Genomic DNA, 27,536 nt, shown 5'->3' on the forward strand with positions numbered 1-27,536 from the left:
ACAAATAACATTTTAAAAACAAAGTTAATGAATTGTAAAATTTTGGAAAAGCAGTTTATTGGACACATGAAAGATTGCAAAGCTACAGGAAGGGCATACGGCATTACAACAAATCTTACAACTATCTGTACAAAAGGTTTTTCACAAAATCAATCAGTGTATGAAAAATAAGTCATTTATTTGAGCATGTCCACTCATGTCATCAACACAGTGTCTCCTGGAAAAATGCAAGCTCACTGGCTGCTGCTTTATAACAGCTTTAATCATTTGAAACATCTGCTGTAGCACTGAGCCCAGTCAGTGACATGAGCTCCCATAAATGGACACGCCTACCACGTCTTTAAAGTCTGTTTAATCCAGTTTAGTTAAATCCAATTCTCCATTTGTGTAACACGAATATCCGTACAAACATAGTCCATATTGTACAAAATCTCAGAGTCTCAAAATCTCAGACACTAACTGAACATTCTGACAGTGTGTTACAGGAACATTCGGTCTCTGCTGTGGGAGAATCGTGTGTTGAGTTCCTGAGATTTCTTCAGCAGCCGCTGCTTCTGCGCTTCATCAAAGCGATTCACCTGCAGATCTTCATCCCGATCAAATGGCCTCCTCTCTGCCGGTTTGTTGGCCTTCTCCTTTGCTTTCTCCTTCATCTTCTTCGTGTGCATACTCACCAGAGACTCAGCACGTTTAGACTCCTGATATTAGGGAGTAAGTAAAGAAATGTTAGTCCTGAGTTTAATGTGAACAAAATCAACATTACATCTGGCGTTCATTTTATAAGGGGACACTTAGGATAAAATAACAATGACGTAGGACTATTTACATTATACTTAGACACTTTCTCTGCCATTTCCACGTCCTTCTGGGAGAGCTGTGGGACATCGTCTTTCTCCACCTCACCCTTCTGCTTTCTTTCAAGGCGTTCCTATTGGTCAAGAATAGGCCCATGAAATATAAGGGTGTCATATATAAGCAACAAGATGTTAAATAGGAATTACCGATAATAATAAGTATATATATGTTTTTGATTGAATACCCTGGCCTTGCGCTCCCTGTCTGCTGGTGTATCTGTCCACATGGAGCGATCCTTGTTCTCTGGACCTGACTTCTTCTTGAAGGTTCGAGCCCCCAGGCCAATGTGCTGCAATTCTGGTGGGAGCTCCGTCATCCACGTTTCTCTGGCCAGCACCTCAGGGGCGTCCTGTGAGATCAGAAATAAACACAGGAACAGCTCAGTCAGCAGAGGAGGAGACATTTAAAGGCATTAAAAGGGACAGGATACCCTTGAGACAGAAAGTTTGCTTAAATATTGTTACTGTGTTTGTATACTATTACATATACCATGACATATAAGTGTCCAATGTGGACAGTGCAGATAAAACTGGAAGACTCACACTTCCTGTCAGCTTCTCTTTCATCCTCTGTGCTCTGCGCTCAAAGTCCAGAGCCACCGAGTCTTCAACGGGCCCTTTGGACGGCATGGGTCCAATCACATCCTCGTCCTCTCCCTCGCTGCTGGAGGACTCAGCCTGGTAGCCAGGCGGCAGGGCAGGCCCTTGGAAATTATCTTCATCTTCACCATCATCATTGTTTTCATATGCTGCTCTGCGAAACCCAGGAGGCAAAGCTGGTCCCAGCACAGGTCGCCTGAGGGAACACAGTCAAGTTACAGTCTCCAGAGTTTACAGTATATCCACAACAGATATAACTGATTTGCTCACCTGTCTGGTGAACTCTGCTGTTTCTTGAATCCTGGAGGAAGGGCTGGTCCAAAGAAACCATCATCATCATCTTCTTTTTCTTCCTCCTTTGTGTTCTCCTCCCTGTTTAAAAGACATGTTAGGGTTTTGCTTGTTGCAGTATATATTTCTCTAAGTCTAGTACAGTAATGAGCCTACTTCTCTGCAGCTGTGTGTCTTGTTTTTGCTCTTTTGACCGTCACCTCCTGCTCACTGTCATCAGAGGAGCTGGACGGTCCTCCCCGTTTGTACCCAGGAGGCAGCGCAGGGCCAGAGACTGACACAGACAGTGAGAAGAACAAACATGAACCACCATGTAACAAGCAAACTGATACAAATATAAGTGATTTAAACAAGATTAAATCAAAAGTAAAGATGGTATTTTGTCTTACACCCTCCATCATCATCAGAGTCCTCATCGCTCTCCTCCCGTCTGAACATCGGAGGTAAAGCAGGTCCGATCGGTTTATCAGACGACATATTCAACACTGATTATTTATTTACTGACGTAGTTTCAGCAATGTCTACTAAAGAAAGTAAAAGGCTTCTCCATAAACCAGAGGAACCTCGTAGGACGAATTTGACCTTTCACTCCGGAAGTAAACAGTGTGGCTTCAATATCTGGTGTCAAGTTAGCTAAAGATTGCTGCACGAAAACCAGAAGTGAGCTACTGACCTGCCAAAATAAAAGCACAAGAAATTTTATGTTTTTAATGTGAGTCATTATTACACCTCATCCTGGGGGTGTTACTTGTTAGGCATGCAGTTATATAGACTTCTGGTGTGCATTAAACATTACACTTTGATGTAGTACACTTGCAAGTGCTTTCAATGAGGAAATTAAATATCAGTTAACATGATAGTATGTTTGTTAATGTGTCCAGGGCTTTAGTTTTTCAGATACTTCATTACACACAACAAAGTTCCATGATTTTCCAAAACTTCCAGTAATTTTTACCAATGAGTTACTTTTCTGGGTTTTCAGTGGCTGTGGGAACCCTGTGCAATGTTATCTTTATGCATTAAAATATTAGTTTATTTCTCTTTACCTTTTTAGTCACTTATGTTATGATGTATATAAATATAGATATAGTATACATATATTATATACTGATACTACCACTAAATATTAGTGGCAAAAAACAAGGTACAAAGCACTTCACATGTGATAACAAATACAACCAACAATACTAAAAAGCATACTGGTTTATAGGTGACTTAAAAATGAAAGGAATCAGCACAACTACTAAAAACCTCTATGGGGATGGTGGTTATACTTAATTTCATTTCATTTTTCACCTATTGCTTGAATTGAGTTCACTCATATCTGCCCTGATATCTGCGCTACACCTCAAAGCAATATGACTATCAAAATTATAAAACTGTAGCCTGGAGGCCGTTAATATAAAGTTATAATTTCACCTACACCTTTTTAACAGAAAGCTACTTTTACTTAAGCTAATATATGATATATATATATATATATATATATATATATATATATATGAATGTTGAAACAAGGTTTCAACATGCATTTCCTCTTATGTTGTATAAACTAGACACTCCAAACTCTGCTATGATAAATTCTGTTACTGCTTTTAAAAGTTTTAGATGGTTTTTGATCATTTTGTTTTAGTCTTTAAGTTGTTTTAATATTTATACTCTCCTTTCATTTTCTATGTAATTTCCTACAATCTATGACATACAAACACGTTTCCAACTTCCATACCTTTTAATTAGTGTAACACTAGTTTTCGGGTTGGAAAAAGTGGAGAGATCCAATACTGCCTTTTGAATAAGTGCAGGGAGAAGTCCCCCTGTGTAAATATGCTGCTGAATGTGTCTTTTCTAGTATGAGCTGTAGTCTGTAGCTATTGTTTTTAAGAATACATCTCTTTATTTGTCATGCCTTCGCTCCTTCTGTTTGTACCACTGGCTGTTAATCAATTAAAACAGAAATGATACACAGTCTAGTTTATACCAAGGAAATCAATAAAATGAATAAACTGTTTTAAATTTTGTCAACACAGGGATACAGTAAAAACTGAAGAAAATCCTAATTTAATTTGGCACACATCATCTTTGGTAGTGCTTCCTAAAATACGCCACCTCTGGCAAGCTTTTATTTTGAAATTCGGAACCGGAAGTTTATTTGCACGTTACTTTAGCTTACTTGGCACCGGTACTGTGTTGTAGCTACTTTTGCATCACACTACGCAGTCCATCTTTGTGGACTTCCAGTAGGACATTGGACAGATTATGAAGATATGACTGCCATGTTTTGAAAGAAATCGCCATTTTAAGAGTTTGAAAAATGGGTAAAAAAGATAAAGTAGACCGGGGTGAGTTGAGATGCTAATGCTACGGTTTAACCTAGCTAGCCGTTAGCTAACAGGGGCATGCTGAAAGATGAAGCTCTTGTATGTATAGGCTACTGAAAGTTACTTGTTCCTGCTGTGTTATTGCTGATCACACTATAGTTTTACATTTGGAGACTTTAAATTCATCCTTTGGTTATTCCATGTCGTGCTAAAGAGTAGCAGTTGTATTAAAAGGCTGTATATCTGTCAAGGGGTGTAACGTTATATCTGGTGTCATATCTGTCAAACATATGTGAGTGCATTTAATATCACTAATGCTACATGAGACTACATTCTAGCAAACAGGCAAAATGAATAGACAGCAGGACAAGCTGTAGTAAAGGAATCATATCCTCATAATGTGTATAGCAAAAAGCATTTAATTTGCGGGTTTTCAAACAAGTTATTATATATTATGATATTGCCAGGATACATTTCTGCTGTCTGTTATTTGTCCACTTCCATAACTGAAAATGTTTTCTATCTGTTGGGTTACAGACAAGAAGTCCAAAAAGCGTTTCTATGAGGAGGAGGAAGATGAGGACGAAGCAGTGGGCAGCGAGTCCCAGGAGGCCGTACCTGCTGCTGCAGGGAAACAAGTGGACGAGTCCAGTACAAAACTGGATGAATATGGAGCCAAAGACTACCGAGTTCAGATGCTGCTGAAGAATGATCACACTGCACGCCCCCTCTGGGTGGTAAGATGTGTTCAGATCGTTGATTTCCTCACTTGACTCCTCACAGTTTAATCAAAAACTTGTGGTTCTCATTCTGATTTTACACACTCTCTTTGTATTTCTGTCCCATTGTTTCTTTTCACTCTTCTCTCCTCCAGGCTCCAGATGGACACATCTTCCTGGAGGCCTTCTCACCAGTTTACAAGTATGCTCAGGATTTCCTGGTGGCCATTGCGGAGCCGGTGTGCAGGCCTAACCACGTCCATGAGTACAAGCTGACAGCCTATTCCCTGTATGCAGCTGTCAGCGTGGGGCTGCAGACCTCAGATATTGTGGAGTACCTGCAGAAACTCAGCAAGACATCTGTACCTGATGGAATTGTGCAGTTTATAAAGGTCTGAATAAAAGAGTATCTGGTGTTTTAAAAATGACAAATTCCAGATGAAATGTTTTTAATGTCATAAGTGTAAAATTTGGTTCTTTAATCACTGCATTTTATCCCTCTTCTTCTCTCAGCTCTGCACAGTCAGCTACGGCAAAGTCAAGCTGGTTCTGAAGCACAATAGGTAAAGTCGTTACAACAACCGTCCCTTCTGCGTTGGCGTCATTAATCATCCCTTCAGTGCTCATCTCAAACTGTGCTGCCTGTGTACCCTCAGGTATTTTGTTGAGAGTGCCTTTCCTGATGTGATCCAGCGGCTTCTGCAGGACAATGTGATCCGTGAATGTCGTCTTCGTACCGCAGACGGAGCAGATACTGAGCTTATTACTGAAGTCATCCACAGCAAGTCAGCGGTATGCCATCCAACATCCTTTTTACTCCCAAACATAGAAACTGATTTCTTATTGTTTTAGTTTTGAATGATCTATGAATTTAAACATGTTTTAAACACAGATATGCTTTTGTGTGTACCACTCAGTGCTTCAACTTTAAACCAGAAGAGGTTGTTAAGACAATCATCGTATTAAGTTACTCCTAACACTATTGTAAAACTTATTTGGATAAAAGGGAATGTTGAGAATGTGTGAGCCCTGAACATTTAAAAATGTCTGTTACACCTCTGGTGATACCCAACATTGCACTCAAAGTCATAGTGCATCATGCCGTGTTGTACTTCTCAGGCAGGGGGCAGATCATGCAGCTGCTGCTAGATGGCAGCACAACAAGGATATTGAACTTGTGAATAGACATTCTTTAAAATGGGATCATGCTCACATTTTAACAAAATGATATTGATGACATGAGGAAGGATGTGTTGTCTTGCAGGAGCTGAAGAGTCATATCAGGCCCATTAGGGTTTTTGTAACCTGTAAATTATACTACCATCTAATTTGAAAGCAGTAACAAGTTGAAGTTTGGGAATAATCTCAGAGTTGGGCCTCTTTACTTAAAAATGTAACTGCTGTCCTGGTCATACCCTAAGAAATCGGCTTTTGTGTCTTATTCTGACAGATTTCCAAGTCTGTTGAGGATAAGGGGGGCACGTCCACCTCACAGCAGCCTGCCGATGGACAAACCTCAACCCAGCAGGTCCCTGAGGACATTTTCAGCTACTATGAGCAGATGGATAAAGATGAAGAAGAGGAGGAAGAGACTCAGACTGTGTCCTTTGAGATTCGCCAGGTACATATCAGACTTCTTTTTCATTTGTTTTCTGTTTTACCACTACATACTTAACACTACTGCTGACATTTATGCTGCTTAGGTTTTGTGGCTTTATTTCAAATGAAGTGCGACACTTAAAATCAGATTTTTGTGCCCTTCCCTGAACTGTTCTTTTCTGATCTGGTGTAGGAGATGATTGAAGAGCTGCAGAAGCGTTGTATTCAGCTGGAGTACCCCCTCCTGGCAGAGTACGACTTTCGCAATGATACAGTCAACCCAGACATCAACATAGACCTGAAGCCCACTGCTGTGTTACGGCCCTACCAGGAAAAGAGTCTGCGCAAGATGTTTGGAAATGGACGTGCTCGCTCCGGGGTCATCGTGCTGCCCTGCGGTGAGACAGCTGGTTTACTGCAGCTGAGGGAAAACATTTCATCACAGGACAGAAACAGTCTTGAAATGACAAAATAGTAGAGCTTGAATAGACATTAACAGTGTACAATATGAGATTATGTTAAAAAATACAGTATACCTTCAACCCAAACTATAACATATTGTTAGTAATCTTTTGCAGCATAAATCCTCTCTTTAAAAAGCATGTATGTCTTGATATTTTATCTCCCTTTGCTTTCCAGGTGCGGGCAAATCTCTGGTGGGTGTGACAGCAGCGTGCACGGTGCGTAAGCGCTGCCTCGTGTTGGGGAACTCCTCCGTTTCAGTGGAACAGTGGAAGGCTCAGTTCAAGATGTGGTCCACGATCGACGACTCCCAGATTTGCCGCTTTACCTCTGATGCCAAGGACAAGCCCATCGGCTGCTCGGTGGCCATCAGCACCTACTCTATGTTGGGTCACACCACCAAGCGCTCCTGGGAGGCTGAGAGAGTCATGGAGTGGATGCGGAGCCAGGAGTGGGGACTGATTATCCTGGATGAGGTGCACACTATCCCTGGTGAGCCGTTACAGTGCAACTTTTCTCCAGACAACTTTACATTACTTTCCGATGTAGCTGTAAATTTCGAGAATGTTTTGAAGTAATGCATATTTTGCTGAGATGGATTAACATGTTAACATAATAATTCTCTGCTTTCTCAACAGCCAGAATGTTCCGTCGTGTTCTGACCATTGTCCAGGCTCACTGCAAAATGGGGCTCACAGCCACACTGGTCAGGGAAGATGACAAGATTGTGGACCTGAACTTCCTGATTGGGCCTAAACTTTATGAGGCCAACTGGATGGAATTACAGAACAATGGCTACATTGCCAAAGTCCAGTGTGCAGAGGTGAGTTTCTAACTGAGATAAAGGGACATACATCATATTTATAATTAGTCCACAATGAGCTGTTAGTGAGGCTGCAGACTCATACTTTAGCTGTATGTGTTTTTCTTCAGTATTTACCCTTTTTTAAATATATTCACGGTCTTTTTTCTCTTTGTGTTTTTGTTCTCCAAAAACATAATGAATTTGGTTCCCTATTTATCATTTAACCCCCTATGGTACACTGTTGCCTCGAGGTAACATCCATTTTGGCCATTTGCACTCACACAATACATCCTTATTATGATGCAATGTATTAAAAAAAGATCAAGGGCCTTAAGGAAACTACTAGCAGTGTCTATATTGTCACATGACTCTCTGGAGGCCATGTTGAATCCCTTTTTGGGACCCTCCTACTGTACTATGGTTCAGCTCCTTCATCTCTCTCCACAAAAATGGTCTGAAAACATATTTTTCTGTCATTTTAAAATCTGGGGAAAAAAATTGATACACAATAATAGATGTGTAATGTTTATTTTTTAATTGTTTAATGTACTTTATTCAATAAATAAGTACTGAAAGAGAGAAAAAAGAAAGCATATATTTATAATTAGTGAACTTTTATCATTTGCTCCTCTCTGTGTAGACTTTGTGACTTGATAAATATTGAGCTGTCTTATGTCATTAAAGTCAGACAGCTTGCAGAGTTGTGTGAAGCCACGTGCAAAAAGTTGATCATTGAATCATTTAGGCTGGTGTCTCACATGTACTAGAGCTGGAAACAGAGACATAGCCACTAAATAAGTAATTTATTTGTGAACAAAGATTTTTTCCATTTTCCATGACGAGGGCAAAAATACAATAAATGTAACAAACACCAAACAGAATTAATGAACAAAGATTTCTCAACTAGCATAAGATTGCAGTTATATAATATCATAGTGAATAAATCAGTGTTATTTGGCTAAGGCCACAGTCAGGATTTAGTATCACACTTAACAACTGACCATGCTTCACACTAATAAAGCTTTCTGAACAGTGTTCTCATGTCTGTGCTTCAGGTGTGGTGCCCGATGTCTCCAGAGTTTTACAGAGAGTACGTGGCCATCAAGACGAAGAAGCGCATCCTGCTTTATACAATGAACCCCAATAAGTTCCGCGCTTGCCAGTTTCTCATTCGCTTCCACGAGCGGCGCAACGACAAGATCATTGTCTTTGCTGACAACGTGTTTGCCTTGAAGGAGTACGCTATTCGCCTCAACAAGTAAGTCAATACAAAAAAGGGCAGTTTTCCAAATGTTTCGGTAAACTGCCTGCTCAGATCAGATTTCTTTATGTTTTTAAAGCCTAATCTCTCATTTTCCTGTCAAGGCCGTACATCTATGGCCCGACCTCTCAGGGGGAGCGAATGCAGATTTTACAGAACTTCAAACACAACCCCAAAATCAACACCATTTTCATCTCCAAGGTAGACTAATCAATCTGCTATTTACTGTATGTAATATGGACTGCACTCATTCATCCACCATGTTACCCGTGGCTCTAGACAACTAAAGCCTGCCATACCTTAAAGACAATGTGAGATGTTAGTCATGCACTACAATATTTTGCAAAGACTGGGGATCTTGAGTCACTATTTGCAAGACTACAGCTAGATTCTTTTTGAGATTATTTCCCATCCTGCTTCTGGTGGAAAAAATTGCGCCAAACTCCTATTAAGAACGATGACAGTATTTTGTCAATTTGGCATCAGCATAATCCATAAAAATAAACTAGATGTGCATGCAGACTTTACATATGGGATTCTGTCGCCTCAGCTTTCCTCCAGCCTCCATTGTTTAGCTGAGCTATTTTCGTGGAAGGGGGCTGTGCGAATGAGGGGTTAGTATTTCAATAATATAGGAAAGGAAGTGCTGGTTGGTGGATCAGATACACATTAAATTGAACATGGACTCCTTTTCACTCCACAACTCCACCAGTTCCTCCACCTTTTTTTCATAGTATAAAGGAACTGAGACTCAGGAGTCCCCTCCATGTTTGCCATCTGCCCAGGTTGCTGCTTCCTATTTGGCACTGGAGAGAGCGCAGCTATTAATTGTTGACAACATTCACGACATTGAACATATTTTGCATTACAAGAGTAAAACTTTTAAACCCAACTATTAAACTTTGATTTTATCGTGAAGTCAAGATGAGAAAAGACTTTTTATGAAGAGTTTTATGTACACTAACACCAAACGATTGAGATCACAGGACCACGCACCAACTGAGTTGAAACTCTCGTGATTTTATTGCAACACTGGAAATTTGTTTGCGAAAAGTTGTTTGGTGGAAGGTCAGCATAACTGACCGTCCTTCATTTGCTTCTTCTCTGTGCTGCATTGAGCTGTGTGGGGTGCTCTCTGTCCCTCAGTGTGTTTATATAGAAGCTAACAATCGAATCAGATTAAAATAATTTTCCAATCATGGCACCTCATGCATTTTTAAATCTTGCTGGCTTATTTACCCCATTGTGAAATAAATGATATAAAATCAGAAACATGTTTGTCTTGGATCAAACCGTAAATGCATACAGACACTGATACAGTAGTAATATTGGATGTCTATGAATTTTTATACTATATGGCTCTTACCACACAGGTTGGAGACACTTCATTTGACTTGCCAGAAGCCAACGTTCTGATCCAGATCTCCTCCCATGGTGGATCACGCAGACAGGAGGCCCAGAGGCTGGGCAGAGTCTTACGAGCCAAGAAAGGTCAGTCTATCTTCAAAACACAAACAAAAAAACGGTTTAATTATGTGTAACACATGCTGATGTAGCTATTTTATCTCATATTCATCTGTGAACTTAAACCGTTATTCTCACTTTGTCCGTCTGCTTGTTTAGGAATGGTAGCAGAGGAGTACAATGCATACTTCTATTCACTGGTGTCCCAGGACACTCAGGAGATGGCTTACTCCACCAAGAGGCAGAGGTTCCTGGTGGACCAGGGATACAGCTTTAAGGTGTGTCTGTCATCTAACGCGTGGCCCATATGTCAGAAAAGTTGGCTCTCATGGTTCAGAACAATTACACTGAAAGACACAGAACCTAAAGGTGCTGAAGCTCCATTTTGCTTTGGACAACCTGGTTTTAGTATCAGTTTTCAAAAGTGTTGAGATTGTTTCTTTAAATTAACAACATCAGATTTTCTTTGTTAAATAGATACTTGCCCCAGATGAGTTAGAGCCTGATATGATGTTTCCAAAAGTGTCTGGTTTCATCTGATCCAGTCTGGCTGGACTTGTGTAGTGTGAATCCATCCAAGACTCACCATCACTGAAATCTGAGAGTGATTCTTTCATAACAAAGAATGAACCAGATGGATGAATGGGTCTCAGGAAAAGCATCTTCCCCTCACAGAGACACATCAGAAAAGGAACTCATCTGCTCTGTTGTAGATGTGCATCTATACATATTTATATTTATAAACATATACATATTTATTTGTAGGAATAGAGTGCATATTAAATGACAAAATACCTGGAAACTTACACAAGAAAAACAATTTTTTAATGCATTTGTGACCAATTCTTCAGGACAAATGGGAAGATGTTCATGAATAAGAGTCTGCTTGATCCTTGGGCCCAGTCCCAGCACACCCCTTTCCCCTAACAATTAACCCTTACCTCTCAATTTTGCACATTGCAATTCTTGTTAGGATAATGGGGCACTTTCAAACAAGGGGTAGAGGTAAAAATAAGAGGTACTATTTCTATGTGGTCATATTTCTCCTCTTTCATAGGTGATCACAAAGCTGGCAGGCATGGAGGAAGGGGACTTGATGTTCTCCACAAAAGAAGACCAACAGCAGCTGCTTCAGAAAGTCCTCGCTGCTTCAGACCTGGATGCTGAGGAGGAAGTGGTGGTGGAGGTGGGCGGACAGCCAAAGGTGAGGACTTTTGCTAAACCTGGACTCAGAAAGCACATATACGTAATTGCCTTTGCATGCTTACCATTGTGTATTACAATATTCTCACTTGTTTCCTCTCTCCCTGCTTCCTTACCAGTTCTCAAGGCGAACGGGCACCATGAGCTCCATGTCAGGCGCAGATGACACCGTCTACATGGAGTATCAGAATCGAGGCAGCAAATCTTCCGCACTAGGCAAGAGCGTGCATCCACTGTTCAAGCGCTTCAGAAAGTAGATGTACCGACTCAAACCCTGACACCTAAAGACTCAGCTGCAACATGGTGATAATAACCTGAAGCTAAGCACGAGGCTACCAGCAGCAGGTTCAGATAGTCCAGCTGGTCTGGAGAAAAGAGCAATGACTGGAGGAAACTTGAACCAGATTATTATCTGAAGGTTATGACGATCTACTGTACATTGCTTTCTCCTGGTAGCTGATGGTGACGATGGTTGAAATTACTTCTGGTGAAGAATGCAGCGTATGATGCCAGCAGGGCTCGACTCCTCAGTGTGACACATTTGAAAGTCTACGCTCCAGCTTCCTCGAGCACTTACATGCATGACATTTGCAGATCAAATACCCGTCTAAGTGTCAACCACTGTTGGCTCTCACTTGTAATTGAAAACAAACCCTTACATCTCTGTTTCCATGCTGACACATTATAAGGCGTTCATGAAATTCAAGCTAAATCCCACCATGCTTGAAGGCTGTGAGTTGTGGTTTTCAATATATTTCAGCCACAATTGTCTGTGTGTAGAATGAGAGCGGACCGGAGTATTACGGATAGGAGATGTTTGCCCTATGTGGAATAAGCTGTGTCTTATCTGCTGTAAATGTGTGCTTCACTGACAACTGTATCAGAGGAGCAAAACTGATGATGTATTATATTTGTATACGTTTTTGTAAGAGTGGCAACATTTTCTACATTAAAACATCACAAATTAAACTCTCGTAATCAGTGGGCATTAATCTGTGTTCCTGTTAGTTTTTACTATGTTTTGTAAAAATGTTGCTACATATCTTTCTTTAAAGAAATGTCCCTTTCTTTTTGTGACAAGCTATTTTTAAATTATTTTATATATCTAAACAAAACAAATGCAAATTACACAACAACACTACAACACATCATAAACCACTGACAAACATACTGTAGTAAAAGGATGGAGAAAAAAAATGCACAGACGCAAAAAACCAAATCAACAACAAAACAAACAACCAAAATCAACTAAATAATGATGTCATAATCATCATTCTTCTAAACTTGGCCTTAATCTATTCCATTTATTTTCATAGTCAATTAATTGCCCCTGCCTTGTAGCAATGATGCCATCAAACATACAGATTTTTTTTAAACAGCAAAAAAATACCAACGGGAATTTCAATTGCTCTTTTCCTTTTGATTCAAAAATAAACCTTTTTCCTAATAATATAATAGTAATTAAAATGCGAGGACAACCATTTCTTAATTCATTGCACATGGTTAAAAAAAATCGAACTTGATGCAGGCCATCTTTGATAGTCATCCAAAAAGTTGCCACGTGAGGACAGAACCAAAATTAATGCAACATTTTGTCAATATCAGATTTACAGAAATGACAGTTTCCATCCTCCTCCACACCCCAACCAAAAAGCATCTTTTTCTGATTCTTAAATATCTAGAAGACTGAATGCTCTGTGGAGGTTTTTGTTGTTGTTGTTGTTGTTGTTGTTTTGCAGGCCATTAGGGAAAACTTGTTTGCATCTGTCACTGCAGAAGGCTTAAATGAACGTTCATCTCCAAAGATATTAACAATACTTACTAAAATATGTCTGTTATATAACAGACAAAGGTTTGACAAGATGGAACATGACAACATTAGAAATCAGTGAGTAAAAGCGTAGAAGAACTTAAATGTAAACATAAATAACGTGTGTTCCTGCCAGCAGTTAATAGTGACAATAGTCACTACTGGCTCCACATCACAGTACACCACTTTATTTTGTTTTGCCAGAGTAAAGAATGTGTAGCTGTAAGGGGTTTTTTTTCCACTTGAAGACTGAAAAGAGGGAAAACTGAGCTTTATTTGGTCTTGGCACAAGTAAAAGCCGGGGATAGAGAGGGCCGAGGAGCGGGGGGGGTCTACTTCCTCTGCTTGGTGATGACTTGAAGACATTCCAAAAACAACATCCAGCCTAGTGCCTTGTGTTCGCTGCCAAAGTGGTGAGTGTGGGAAAATACCCACCTCCGCCCGGCCACCCTTCACTAGACCACAGGGCACAGTGGCCCTCTAAATGGCCCCATCTGTGGCCCAATCACTTAAACCCCTGTTTTGTGTCCTCTGAGGACTTGAGGCCTGTCAGTTTTGAAGGAGCAAAATGTAGTAATGTCGATTTGAATTCACGTGTCTGTTGAGATGAGGAGGAAGAGAGAGGATGGACCATCAGACTGAAGCACATTCACCACAATGGAAAATGGAAAAGAAATGAACAAAGAAGATGTCAGGATATGAAATGTGATGATTCATATCCTAGCAAGTGATGCATGCTTTGTGAGTCACTTGTTGTCGTCTTCCTCCATGAAGAAAGATAAAAACAACTGTTTTAACTCAGTTATTGAATTCCCATTAAAAGTGATAAAAGCAACCATTAATTAAAAAGCAGTGATGAGTTTAAGTTTTAAACCACAAGTGTGGACTCAGGTCAGACTGGAGGCACAATCTTGATGACTTGACAAAATGTGGACTTTTCACACCAATGACAAGTGTTCCACAGCTCAATTAATTTCCTTTAATTTCCTAAATCAACTAACATTAATGCTACCGTAAAACTTCAGTTAATAGCTCTGGATATTAATTGCTTACATCACTGAAATCAACAGGCCTATATTTGGGACAGGCATCTATATGGGACAGGCCTTTAATTACTTTCAAAGATCAGGAAATACAATAAAATTGTTTACTTAGACCAGTATGAATATTACCTGTATAAAAATTAGGCTTCTGATAATATATCAATTATGAATCAACCATCTGATCTAGCTCCGACAGACAGCACATCAGCTAGAGTGAGATACGGCACTCGAGGATTATGGCACCTGGCACACCAACACAACACAACACGTTAAAACGATATTCACAACTTGGATTATTTTTTATGAAAAACCTTTTTGATTCTTTTGATGTAAGGACCCTTACAGACTAAATGAATATGAATTATTTACAGGGTAATCAAGGAATGGACACATCATTTTTGGTAGCCAACAATCCAGTTTTATAGATCCGAAGAACTTGTACCAATAAAAATGAACTGCTTGACAACCAGACCAGGCCTCTAATTGAGGCAGGTGTTTATTCATCAAAATGTGTAGCCACACCAGGCTAGTAAAAGGGACTGGGCTTTTAATTAAAGTTTTACAATATTTATTCCCAGCAAGTCGACACTTGATTCCCCAAATCCACTTAGCACACAGTCAAGTGGCAGGAGAGAACCACTAAGTACTAACATTACATTACTGAGTCCCAGTTTGATACATTTTTAGCAAAGAGGATTTTGTTAACTTGCAAAAACCACGCAGTTGAAAAAAGTAATAGTAGCATGCAAAACAGACGGACACACAACAGTTGATATTTGAAGTTGCACAAAAAAACAGTAGGCCTTATGTCGAGGCTAATATTAATACGGTCTATAAGCTAATGTTAGCTGAATAGCTAAGTAACTCTAACAAAGACGTTTTAACAAATTAATACAATTTTTTGAAAAGCATACATGATTTTTTTTGTAAATCTAACATTTTTAATCTGTTGTCAAAATGGCACTAAGCTACATTTGGTGTTGAGGGCATTATGAATTATTTAGAACGCAAAACTCAAACTTAAGGACTCGAGATTTGACTTGGGACTTGAGTGCAAAGACTTGAGACTTACTTGTGACTTGCAAAACAATTACTTGGTCCCACCTCTGGTTTAAAGCTCGACTTTAACATCCATTAAGTTGGAAAGATGAACAACCAAGGTTAAAAGGACAGAACAGGCCCTCTTACGAAAAGGTAAAGCAGTTACTCTCAATATAGCGTACACTTAAACTGACATTGATTTTTATGGGTGGGACTTTTTTAGATGGTTAAAAAATGTTTTGTTGTTGACCCCCATCCGCCGCAGTACATTGTTTAGCTTCTGTGTCGGACTTCAGCCTGCTTCGCCAAACTACCCAGCCAACATGTGTATAAGTGGCCCATGTGGGTACTACATGGGCTGAAAAATGGGCCCCATATTGGATCGTCCACAGGTTCCATATCGACCCTGTGTCAACTGCCCACGTGGGTGGGTTTACCCAAGTTGGCTCCACATGGGTTATGCCAGGGCTGCCTGGGTAGCAACTGCATAGAGGCCCAAAATGGGCACCTTGTCTGGGGCTCACCCTTGTAAGCAATTGACATGCAGGGATTATGGAGCCCGTGAACAATCCTATATAGAGCTTATTTTTCAGCCCAATTACTACCCACATGGGCCCCACATACAAATGTGGATAAGTATCCCATAAAACCCCACTTAAAAAAAACCTGAACTATCCCTTTAAGCCTGGCATGGGAACTCTCTGGAGACAGAGGCAAGATTAATGTGCAAATATTTTACATTTGCTGCCATCTACCATTTATCTTTTGGAAAGCTGCAAGATAAATGTTACACATACATATGTCATGCCTCTCTGAGCTCCAGGCTTAGGTAACTTTTATCTGCAATGTGTCTCCACAGATTGTATACAGTCTGTCAGTATTACCTAAAATACAACTGCTAAACATTAACAAACCATTGAGCTCTTACTGTAGGTGTAAACAGCTAATGATTTGTGAAATCACCTCTTTCTGGATATGGATGTGCACAGCTTACATGAGCAGGACTGTGGGAGGGATTTTCCTTTGTTATATGACCACTGTCAACATGAGGTTTGCCTTCATGTGATGGTAATCACATTAACGCCTATTCAGTGTATGTGTGCGCATTTGTCGGAGGTGGGGTGTGCTGATTGATCGGTGTGATATTAACAGTGTTTTGGCACGTTATACCACACTCCCTTTTTCAATGGAAGAATGAACCCAGCAGCTTTTTTGGGGGGAAACGCCCACACCCGAATACAGAGTTATCCCTCCCTTCTTTTGAAGCGAACATCCAATCCTGTTTCACCTCTGAGGTTGTACAAGCGACTCTTTAAAAGCGTTCCATAATACAATCCCATCTAATATTACATTGCCACACAGGGAGGACTGTGTCTACACGTGCCATGAACATGCATTTGCAGATGTGAACTCTGCCGCTTTTAGACTTTGCACAAGACTCAACCACACATCGGTTTGTTGCGCGCGGAAACACCGAAAAGTCTCCCAATAATGGCAATCCCGAAACATTTCACGGCAGCATGCTGGAAGAGTTTTCAAGGCGACCGGCTAAACAGGCAGCTGGTCTTCATTTTACGCGCCTTGCACAAATCAGCAGCCAGCGAGGCTTTTGGGATCACCGCGGCTGGAGAACAGGCCATGCCTGAGAGACTGATCACACCGGCAGATGTCGGCGAGAAAACCAGAGCCATGTCCCTGAAGGAGATGCCTGGACCGAGCACCATAGCCAACTTGATCGAGTTCTTCTGGAAAGACGGGTTTAGCAGAATTCATGAAATTCAGGTAATGGTGTACATATGTGCCTTTTTGTGCTTTATCTCATTTTGTTTGACATATGAAATAATTTCTTTGTGTTTCCCACCAACGCCAAGGAGCGTTCGTATCCTCAGCGTCAGCCAAATTTGCCACCTATGCGTAAAATGGCACAGACCGTTGCGTAAAAGCGCACTCCAGAGTATGAGTTTTGCAATAGTCTTAAAGTGAGTTATACGAGAGGCTGAAAGTGTTCTCCCCATTACAAGATGTATCAGATAATCCAGTGATAAACCTCTTATTCACTCTGTAGAGAAAATCTTTAAAGAAAATAACAAGTAGGAAATTACCTGGGAGGTTAACAAGGAAATTATTTAGGTGTAAATCAACATGACAAAACAACATGCAAAGTAAGTACATATTTAACATACACTTGATCAAGACAAGTTATCCCTAATAGTCACTGAGTCTGATTGTGACACACATGTGGTATATGACACATCTTGCAAAATGAAAGGTCAGATGAACACCCCCTCTTTCTTATGTAAATTTCATCACCATCAGGATTGCAGCTGTATGAGCAACACAATTTGACATTTAAATATAGACATTCACTCTTACTGACACAACACTCAGACAAGGTACATTATGTTTGGATGGTGTGCAAGTGAAGATTTAATTAAGGCAGTTGTTACAGACTGGTTCTACTGGAGATTTAGTGACACCACTGGCGCACAAGACAAATCTGCTGAAATGTATTCCATCACTTCACCATTATTAAATCATTTGCTTCAGTCAGACAAAATGTTTTAATTTTTTTTTATAGGAAGTTATCAGTGTAATAAAAGTCAAATTAGTCCTGGATTTTCTCCACAATTAATAAAAGTGACCACTAATTCATTCGTCTCACTGCTGCTTTACAGATGGAGCACAGGAAGAAATATGGCAAAATCTTCAAATCCCGTTTTGGGCCCCAGCTGGTGGTCTCGGTGGCAGACCGTGACCTGGTGGCTGAGGTGCTGAGGGCAGAGGGCGTGGCCCCTCAGAGGGCTAACATGGAGTCCTGGAAGGAGTACAGAGACATGAGAGGCCGTTCCACTGGACTCATCTCAGCGTGAGTCCCTCTTCAACCTTTTGATCTCTGAGTCAGGGCGACACCCTCCTGAAAATAAATGATTTTGGGAGGTCGACAGGATCATCAATTTAGTTTCCATACATGTGGATGGGCAAAGCACATAACCTAATGTCTGGGCTTCTTTTCCAGGGTTAGCTCACAAATACTGTGCATGTCCTTTCAATGGTTTTCAACAGTGTCACTACTATCAGTCTCCACAAAACAAGAATGTTTCCTCTACATGTCAGTAAATGTCTTGCATTTAAAAAAAAGTCTCTACTGTGTCCTGTTCTCCAGTGAGGGAGAAGATTGGCTGAAGATGCGCAGCGTGCTCAGGCAGCTTATCATGCGTCCCCGTGACGTAGCAGTCTTCTCTGACGATGTGAACCGAGTGGTAGACGACCTGATCAAGAGAGTCAGTATTCTGAGCGCCCAGGGGCCTGATGGAGCAACTGTCTTCAATGTGAATGACCTTTTCTTCAAATATGCCATGGAAGGTTGGTGAAGATCATACAAAGTTTGGTCATAAAGGAAATTGAAGTCAGGCAGCATGGATTTGAAAAGAATAGTGTGGATGTAATATAGACGAGGGGGTAAGGAAGATAGCGAGACCATTAAAGAGGACTAAAAGTAGACAGGAAGAGGTGATACCAGAGAGAAAATAGAATGGAAAAATAGAAATATGCAACCATGACGATGCTTGTCAGACCACCTTTGTAAGTGATGGTTAATCAGTCCATGTCCCAGATTTCCAACTTTACAGAGACAATTATTGAAACTTCATCTCTCTCTTCTCTGCCTTTTTCCTTACAGGTGTGGCAGCCATTTTATATGAAGCCCGACTAGGCTGTTTGGAAAATGAGATTCCCCAGGAAACTCAAGACTACATCAGTGCGCTGCACCTCATGTTCAGCTCCTTTAAGACAACCATGTACGCCGGGGCAATCCCTAAGTGGCTCCGACCTGTGTTCCCCAAACCGTGGGAGGAGTTCTGCCTGTCCTGGGATGGCCTCTTCAAATTCAGTAAGTTGGGGGGACCTAATTATGGAGGCTTTATTGTGAATTTGTAGCCTCCAAGCCCAAGCTGAGACAACCCTTAAGCCATAGTAGTATTTTTAATCTTGGGTGAGCTTCTCCAGAGTGACAAAAGACATTACACAACTGACTGAGAACCCTGTGGTGACATTTGTGTAATGCTTCTTGAAGATTTCCTGGGCTTTTTTTCTGAATGAGAAGGTCTTAAATGAAGTCGATAACTTTTAAAAGGCACATAACATTGTATTTTTTTTTTTGCATCATCCAAAAAACAACAGGGTCAGGGAGATATGACATATAGCACCAGTTTATATGTTTCCAGAATGGCCTCCCTTTCTCCAATGGGTTGATTCCAAATCCTTCAAAAAATATTTTCTATGTGTAAACATGTTAGATAATGTTTTCTCAGTACAGCTGAGGTTGAGTTAAGTAACTTTTTTTGGACATATAGCCTGGCATCAATAGAAAGGAATGTTGATTTGCATATAAATCTCTCCTGCTGTACCATGGGATTGTGGGAGTATGGGGTCCCTCTGTTACATAACCTGTCGCTTTTTTTTTTCTTTTTTTGTTTAATTCCCTTCACCTCCCCTTTCCTCCCCCCTCTCCATTCATCCCACCTTCTCTGTCTCTGTCTGATTCCAGGCTGCATTCACGTTGATAAGAGGCTGACAGAGATCAAGGCTCAGCTGGAGCGGGGAGAGGAGGTGAAGGGGGGACTGCTCACACACATGCTTATTTCCAAGGAGATGAACATGGAGGAGATCTACGCCAACTTGACGGAGATGCTGCTGGCAGGGGTTGACACGGTGTGTGTGTGTGTGTGTGTGTTAGCAGATATGCGCAGAGATGAGTTTGAGCAGGGAGCGTAGCTTTAGCAGGAGGTGGAGGGGTTGGGAGTCGCACGTGTGTGTCTACGTCTGTGTGTGCGTGTTTGAGTCAGTCTTGAGTTTCAAGGGTTGGGTTTCTGGCGCCACATCCGTGCCTGTGTAGCTGTGCCAGCGTCAGGTCAGGGCAGTGAATCGGGAGGTTACACAGTATCCCACTGACAAACTTGTTCTCACTCAGATTTAGTTTCTTGTCATTTGTCATTGTCTGTTAGATCTACACAGGGGGGCTTTTGTCTTTTTTTTTCCTCCTCCACCAGACATCTGTGTTGTGTGTTCATGTGTTTCCACATTAGATCTTAATTAGATGGCACTTGCAAATAATTAAGACTGCTGGTTTAATGCCATTAAAGTATCATTTGGGGGAAATTTTTACATTTTAATAGGCAGATTACAGAATACAGAAATAGGAGACACCGAAAGGGAGCAGGAATATGACAGATCCTGGGTCAGATATGGACACCCTTCACACATGATACAATTCAGCAGACAGAAAATTAAAGATATTTACAAGAAACGCTTGTAATAAAACTCAAAATATGTCAGAGAATAGGAAATCTATCTCCCAATTCTAACTCGTAACCCTAACAGTACCACCAAGAGTGGTACAGTACCCATGAAGAATGATTTTCCAACTGTTTCACACTTGTCTTGTATGAGTGTGCGGGTGCATCTGTGCATCTGTGTGCATACTGTGTGCACATGTGCACAATTACTGCCTAATTTGTTTTGGGTTCTGTCAGATTAATGATAATTATGGGTGTAGAGTGTTTTGTTCTGAGCTGGGGGCCATGGGATAAAAGGGTGTGTGTGTTTTTGTTGAACTTGTTGCAACGGCCACGTCCTGGCAGGGGGTGGACTAAGCTGAGCCATTACCTGACCCTGTGGTGCATTTCCCTTTACTCAGCACACACAAGAGCTGTCAAGACACGTTAGCCACAGCCAGAGTTATGGCACAGACTAGGCAGAGGTGAGACGAGGGGGAGAATAAAGGGGTGGGCTTGAGGAAAAAGGACGCTGTCATGAAACTGCAAAGTTTGGGGAACTGGCGTCATAGGAGGGGGAGGAAAGAAGAGTTGTGTATAACACGATGGATGTTAGAGAATGAAGAGAAGATGTGGGGGATAGAGGGGAGAGGCCTAAGCCTTTTTGAGCTGTTTTTTGGATGAGCTTTTGTCATATGATTCCTCTACGGCTTTGTCTGAGGTGTTGCCAGCATCTGTCCCAGCCGGGGATGATTAGTTGCAAGTTGGTTAGATGGGGCGAGGGTGATGACAGAGTGGGAGGGTGAGTCTGAGGAAGAGTAGCGGGAAGAGGGAGGTGGGAGACAGAACAGCAAGAAGGATGGCGGGGCTTATACAAGGACAGAGACTCTGTTGATTATTAGTTAGAGATACTGACCTGAGACTGACCTCTGGGTTCTATTCAGTGTGATGTTGGCAAAAAAACGTTGCCCCTCTGATACCAGTATATGGCATTGAATGCATGGGTGGAAAAGTAAGGAGGCCGGATGGGAAGATAAGCAGCATGCCAGGAAAGAAGTAAGATGTGGGCTTAGGTAACACGGCATACAGTACATGATACAGATATGATGGGGAAGGATGACGTCCGTTGTCATATCATTTGCTTATCTGCCCACATTACTGAAATCAAAATGTCAGTGATGCGTTGAGTCTGAAAAAGGACAAGTAAAGACAGATGATAGGGCAGCCACAATTGAGGAAACAGGAAGTTACAATGATCAGGGTGTGTCAGATGACAAAGGGAAAGCACAAAATGTGTGAGAGGTATGTGTGTGTGGAGCATGGATGGATTACCGAATTGGCCTACACAGGCCCAGGGGCCAAAAGTGTCAGGGACTCCCTTGGCCTACACCTGCAAAACATCACTCAAATTAAAATGTACTGACCTGGAAGAGACTCAGAATAACCCAGAGAGGTACAAAAAGACCAAAACATACACAAAATTACCTCAAAGAGACAAAAAAACTGTAAAGCTGCAAAGAATGTACAAAGAGACACAAAACAACCCCAAGCAGCCACAAAACTACTACAAAGACAAACAAAAAAGACCACAAAGAGACAAAAAAAGAAACAAAATGACTACAAAGAGACACAAAACAACCACAAGTAGACACAAAATGTCGACAAAGATACACAAAAAGACCACAAAGAGGCACAAAACGACTACGAGGAATCACAAAACAACACAAAACAACCACAAAAATCCCACAAAATGACTACAGAGACACAAAACAACTACAGACACAAAAAGACCACAAAGAGACACAAAATGACTACAAGGAGGCACATAAAAACCTTAAATAGACACAAAACAACTGCAAAGAGACAAAAAACACTACAAAGAGACACAAAATGTTGACAAAGATACACAAAAAGACTACAAAAAAACACAAAGAGACACAAAACGACTACAAAGAAACACAAAACAACCACTAAAAACCCCCACAAAATGACGACAAAGAGACACATAAAAACCTTAAATAGACAAAACAATTGCAAAGAGACAAAAATGATGACAAAGAGGCAAAAAAAGACCACAAAAGGACACAAAACCACTACAAAGAGACACAAAAACACTACAGAGTGACACAAAAAGACCACAAAGAGACAGAAAATGACTACAAAGAGACAAAAAAGACCAATTTAAGACACACAATGGCTACGAGACACAAAAAGACCTTAAAGAGACACAAAACAACTACAAAGAAACATAATACAAGCATAAGTAGACACAAAATGACCATAAAGAGATACAAAACCTCAAAAAGATACTTAACGATTACAAAGAGACACAAAACAAAAATAACAAAAAAAGAGGCTGTGTGTCTTGCTCCTGTGTAGGAGAGGTGGTCGTTTCTTTTACATATCTGCGCCCAGGGGCCCATTGCCTCATAAATCTGCCCACGGTGTGAAGGGGGACATATATATCAAAAATGTTAGAAACTGAGCGAGGTGGGGCTACTCCATTTAATCTGTGTGATTGGCCAATTAATCAGGACTATATTTAGGTCTGTGTATCCTTATTACAGCTGTTACACTGTTACATGTAGCACTAGTGAGTGCATCAAGGTACACTGGGATGTAAACGGATGAGTGATGTAAAATGAGGGATAAAGGGCTGAGCGTGCAGCTGGTGGAGTGGACTTGAGTGTCTGCTCAGCACGTGGATTCAGCCCCCTCTCCCTCAGAGCCCCCTCACTGTTTCCCAACACTTACGCAACATCATAGAAACTCCTATCAGCTTGCATTGCAGTCAAACTCTTTGCAAAACATTAAGAAAAATGACAACATCTCCATGGAGATTTCATAACCAGCACCAGCATTCTACACATTCAAAGAGGAATGTATAACAAATTTTCTTTCCTATCCTCCCATAGACATCCTTCACCCTTTCATGGGCCAGCTACCTGTTAGCGAGGAACCCTCGTGTACAGGAGCAAATCTTTACGGAAGTGACACAGACTCTGGGGCCTGGAACTGTTGCCTCAGCTGCTGATGTTGCTCATCTGCCTCTCATCAGGGGGCTGGTCAAAGAGACTCTCAGGTGCATGGATATTTATACTTTCTGTTCTCCAGCTGTTGATGATTCACTCACTCGCTCTCACTTGCACTGTAAAAACAACTCAGAAATACTTTAATAGACTTTAAAACCTGAGGCTTCATTTTGTTCAATATGTTCTAGTATCTTTAATTTATCTATTATCTCTCTCTCTGTGGCTTTCACTCATTAACTTTGTGAGAAGATGAATGTATAGTGCTGTTGAATAACAGTCTTTGTGCACCGCTCCCTGGGAGCAGGCTTTTTCCAGTTCTCCCTGGCAACGGACGGATTACCCAGGATGACTTGGTGGTGGGCGGATACTTCATCCCCAAAGGGGTAAGACTGATAGAGACATAATAGATGCAAGTCCTCTAGGGTGTACATGTGCTGGAGAAAAAGCGTGACCATAGGAGTCAGCCAAAAACATTACAGTGGAACCAGATGTAACATGATCCTGCATTACTCATCCATCTCTCTCTTCCTCTCTCTTGTAGACATGCATGTACAATAGCCCAGCTGTTTTCATTACACAACTGACTTTTTTTTGTTCTCTCACTTTGTTAGACTCAGTTGGCTCTTTGTCACTACTCCACATCTTTTGATGAAGAGAATTTCCCTGATGCTTCAGACTTCCGACCGGATCGCTGGATACGTAAAGACTCCACAGATCGTGTCGACAACTTTGGCTCCATTCCCTTTGGCTACGGCATCAGGAGCTGCATCGGCAGGAGAGTAGCAGAGTTAGAGATGCATCTAGCTCTCGCAAGGGTAGGGGTTTAATCACTTAGCTTCAAACATATTTCTAAATGTATCCACACACGAATGAATAAAGTTCATACCATTGTGTCATATTTACAACTTTTTTTTTTTTTTGTCCATCACCTATTTTTATCAGGCTTTTAAGACAAAGTTTGCAAGCATAATTAAACAATATTTCAGGGTTTTGTCAAGCTATTTCTGCATAGAGTGGCAGCCCACAGCTTCAGATACAACCATAAGTACCACTGATGTAATTAAATCATAAAACTGAGATGAATAGACCATGAGGATTTATGTAACTATAGCTCATATAATTTACCTAATTTATTTATTTAGCTTATTTAATTACTGTTGATAAATTCTATACATTTTAAATATGTTGACATATTTAGAAATACATAGTTTAGCACATTTGACACACAGAATTTATTGACAGTAACTACGTCAACATTATTTAAGTAAATTAAGTAAATTCTAAAAGCTATTGTTACATAAATTCTTGTTGTCTATTCATCTCAGTTTTATTTGACTTAATTACATGGATGGTATTTATTTTTGTTTATGTTAGAATTACTTGATCAGTTGGATAGAAATTTCACATGTGACTGAAATACATAAACCTGACAGAATAGAACAAGTCATTTCTTTGAGTATATATGTTACACATTTAAAGACTCATAAAGCAAACAAAATAACAAACGCATGTATGAAGACAATAATTAATAATTAGGTTTTGCTCAGCTAGCACATAATGCAACATTTCTGGCAGCAGACAACACTACACATTGACTTAAAATAACACTCAGTGTAAACACTTTATAGTCGTAGAGTTTCTCTAAAACTTGCACACAGAGCCAAATGGTTTATACCTTGCTCCGCAGATCAAAGATGAAAAACTTAAGACCTGGCTGCTTCTCCATGTCATGCTGCGACATTGATAGACTCTGTTTATATACTGTATGGAGGTTTCTTGTATCCACTGACAACAAAGTATCCACCTGTGTTCCTTTAACCTGTGGGGTGCCTCAGGGGTCAATTCTAGGACCCATTTTATTTTCATTATATACAGTATGCTATCCTTAGGGCACAGATTCTGCCAATTTTGTTGTGTGTTTTCACATTGCTACATTGATGATACACAACTCTACCTATTCACCTATGCAAAAGTGTGTGGTCCAGATCAGGAAATGTTCAAATTATTTGAGTCATGTACTCTATTTTGAGCTGTGATGCTGCTTCCCTTTTTTTTTTTACTGTACTATTTTCTCCTGTTGTAATGTTTGCATTATACTCATATTTTGTTCTTTTAAACTCTTCATTTTAGGGACACACTGTACCCTAGGTTTTTAAAGGTGCAATATTAGGAAAATTTTACTAACTTACCAAAACAGCACACGAATGTGGCACACATAAGACAAAGAACTTCACAAAAAAACAATGTACTCAAAAAATCATTCTCTTTTTTCTAGTCTGCAGATAGCTCACACAGTCCCTGCATATTTTTGCATCTGCCAACCTTAATGGCCAGAGGAAGCACACTAGTCACCAGATCTCTGGCTTCAAAATAAACATAACTATAAATGCACTCATAGACAATGACTTATATAATCTGATGGACATGTCTGTGTCTTTGCTCTTTGTGCAGCTCATTCAGAGGTTCCACATTGGTGTTTCTCCTCTTACTGCTGACGTCAAGGCCAAAACCCACGGCCTGCTCTGCCCTGCTGCCCCCATCAACCTGCAGTTCATCGACAGGGAAAAGTAAACGCTGACTCCTCTCCATAAGGTCTACTGTACTGTATGTTTATAATGCTCTGATTTATTATTAGTTTGGTTTTTTTTTTTTAATATACTGCCTTTAGTACACCTTCCACTGTTAAATTGTGGATACTGAGCTGAGACTGAGGTTTTACTCAGGCAAGAAATGTGTCTTACCTCCTCCTGTTTGTTAGTGAGGAGGACACAGAAATAGTACTGGACCAGTAATTTAAAGATAAAAGCTGTTCTTGGCAGTGTATCATTTGTACGTTGTGAAAACCACTGCAGTCTGGACTGTTACTCCTTCCATTCATCCTATTCAAAATAGTGAGTGGAAACATGAACTATAATCTATATACTCAAGCTGTATCTCTTCATATTAATGTGCATACATGTATGTAATAATCACACTGTTTCCTCTGAGTTTGAGAAAGCAATTCACTGAGAATGTTGAAGGGCAACCATGAATGTACTGAAAATGAGCTGTTTTAAGAAGTACAGTTTGTATATAATGAGCTTTATTTTAAGATAGTGTTTTCTCTGTGTTGCAAGCCAAAATATTGTTACAGGTTGCTTTTTTTTCTGGCACCACAATTTTTTATTCAGTCTGAGGAAGAACATTTAATCACTCAAGTGGCATTACATGATTTTAATATATGCACTGTATATCCAGGAAACATTAAATACATAGTAAACGCAGAAAAAAAAAGTTTTGAATATATATGTTTTTAAACATCATTCTAGGGAAAATGCTCTTTAGCTTTTTTAAAAAAAGGAATTTGATCATCCTGTAAGTTCGAACTAATGAATAAACTATTATAAACTAAATTAATCACAAAGTAGATTGTTTGCTTAACTAATTAAATGTTTATCTATTTTTTCACACTCTATATTTGGATCGAAATGTGTTCAGCGTTCCTGATTTATATGCTGTTTGTGTCAATACAAGTATTTCACCGGATTATCTGTTACATTATGATTTCACTGAGAGGGATGATGTATGTTACAAAACGGTTTTGCAAGGGGGATGAGACAAGTTGTTGGATTGTGCTGTTATGAAGGATCACACTGGTTTGCATAGAGGAAAGTGGAACCTTTTATATTGTTGTATTTATCTGCTCTTTTGTCTTTCTGTATCTTTATACTGTAGTTCCAGTGAAACTGGGAAACAATAAAAATGATCTAATTATTTTAAAA

The 27,536-nt window shown here is 40.3% G+C and overlaps 3 protein-coding genes across 3 annotated transcripts; 2 read left to right on the plus strand and 1 right to left on the minus strand.

Annotated features, from left to right (window-relative positions):
• Positions 1-47: 47 nt before the first annotated feature.
• Positions 48-2,334, minus strand: gpalpp1 (GPALPP motifs containing 1). Its single transcript, XM_049566127.1, has 7 exons — positions 2,135-2,334; positions 1,902-2,019; positions 1,725-1,826; positions 1,398-1,650; positions 1,040-1,204; positions 827-928; positions 48-698 (listed from the first exon to the last, which is right to left on the minus strand). The coding sequence occupies exons 1-7, from the start codon at positions 2,220-2,222 to the stop codon at positions 480-482; spliced, it is 1,047 nt and encodes a 348-aa protein (XP_049422084.1). The 5' UTR covers positions 2,223-2,334; the 3' UTR covers positions 48-479.
• A 1,578-nt stretch (positions 2,335-3,912) lies between these two features.
• ercc3 (excision repair cross-complementation group 3) lies at positions 3,913-12,545 on the plus strand. The gene is made up of 15 exons (XM_049566124.1): positions 3,913-4,084; positions 4,601-4,800; positions 4,938-5,174; positions 5,296-5,345; positions 5,439-5,574; positions 6,233-6,403; positions 6,575-6,779; positions 7,021-7,335; positions 7,482-7,666; positions 8,704-8,906; positions 9,014-9,110; positions 10,283-10,400; positions 10,533-10,651; positions 11,431-11,577; positions 11,696-12,545. The coding sequence occupies exons 1-15, from the start codon at positions 4,057-4,059 to the stop codon at positions 11,831-11,833; spliced, it is 2,349 nt and encodes a 782-aa protein (XP_049422081.1). The 5' UTR covers positions 3,913-4,056; the 3' UTR covers positions 11,834-12,545.
• A 4,249-nt stretch (positions 12,546-16,794) lies between these two features.
• On the plus strand, positions 16,795-27,536 carry LOC125882369 (cytochrome P450 27C1). The gene is made up of 9 exons (XM_049566125.1): positions 16,795-17,252; positions 18,146-18,336; positions 18,634-18,833; positions 19,150-19,359; positions 20,017-20,180; positions 23,659-23,825; positions 24,080-24,158; positions 24,387-24,590; positions 26,227-27,536. The coding sequence occupies exons 1-9, from the start codon at positions 16,962-16,964 to the stop codon at positions 26,344-26,346; spliced, it is 1,626 nt and encodes a 541-aa protein (XP_049422082.1). The 5' UTR covers positions 16,795-16,961; the 3' UTR covers positions 26,347-27,536.

This window comes from Epinephelus fuscoguttatus, linkage group LG2 (assembly GCF_011397635.1).
Source record: "Epinephelus fuscoguttatus linkage group LG2, E.fuscoguttatus.final_Chr_v1".
Taxonomy (NCBI): domain Eukaryota; kingdom Metazoa; phylum Chordata; class Actinopteri; order Perciformes; family Serranidae; genus Epinephelus; species Epinephelus fuscoguttatus.

What these genes read in the sequence shown, in the direction of transcription:
- LOC125882369 (XM_049566125.1), top strand. Translation starts at nt 16,962, where the DNA reads ATGGCAATCCCGAAACATTTCACGGCAGCATGCTGGAAGAGTTTTCAA. An exon ending in TCCACTGGACTCATCTCAGC is followed by an intron (nt 18,337 to 18,633) that starts GTGAGTCCCTCT and finishes CCTGTTCTCCAG; the next exon opens with TGAGGGAGAAGATTGGCTGA. An exon ending in GATACTTCATCCCCAAAGGG is followed by an intron (nt 24,159 to 24,386) that starts GTAAGACTGATA and finishes TCACTTTGTTAG; the next exon opens with ACTCAGTTGGCTCTTTGTCA.
- ercc3 (XM_049566124.1), top strand. Translation starts at nt 4,057, where the DNA reads ATGGGTAAAAAAGATAAAGTAGACCGGG. An exon ending in GGTCATCGTGCTGCCCTGCG is followed by an intron (nt 6,780 to 7,020) that starts GTGAGACAGCTG and finishes TTTGCTTTCCAG; the next exon opens with GTGCGGGCAAATCTCTGGTG. An exon ending in ACCAGGGATACAGCTTTAAG is followed by an intron (nt 10,652 to 11,430) that starts GTGTGTCTGTCA and finishes CCTCTTTCATAG; the next exon opens with GTGATCACAAAGCTGGCAGG.
- gpalpp1 (XM_049566127.1), bottom strand. Translation starts at nt 2,222, where the DNA reads ATGTCGTCTGATAAACCGATCGGACCTGCTTTACCTCCGATGTTCAGA. An exon ending in CTCTGATGATGATGGAGGGT is followed by an intron (nt 2,020 to 2,134) that starts GTAAGACAAAAT and finishes TGTCTGTGTCAG; the next exon opens with TCTCTGGCCCTGCGCTGCCT. An exon ending in AAGAGAAGCTGACAGGAAGT is followed by an intron (nt 1,205 to 1,397) that starts GTGAGTCTTCCA and finishes CTGATCTCACAG; the next exon opens with GACGCCCCTGAGGTGCTGGC.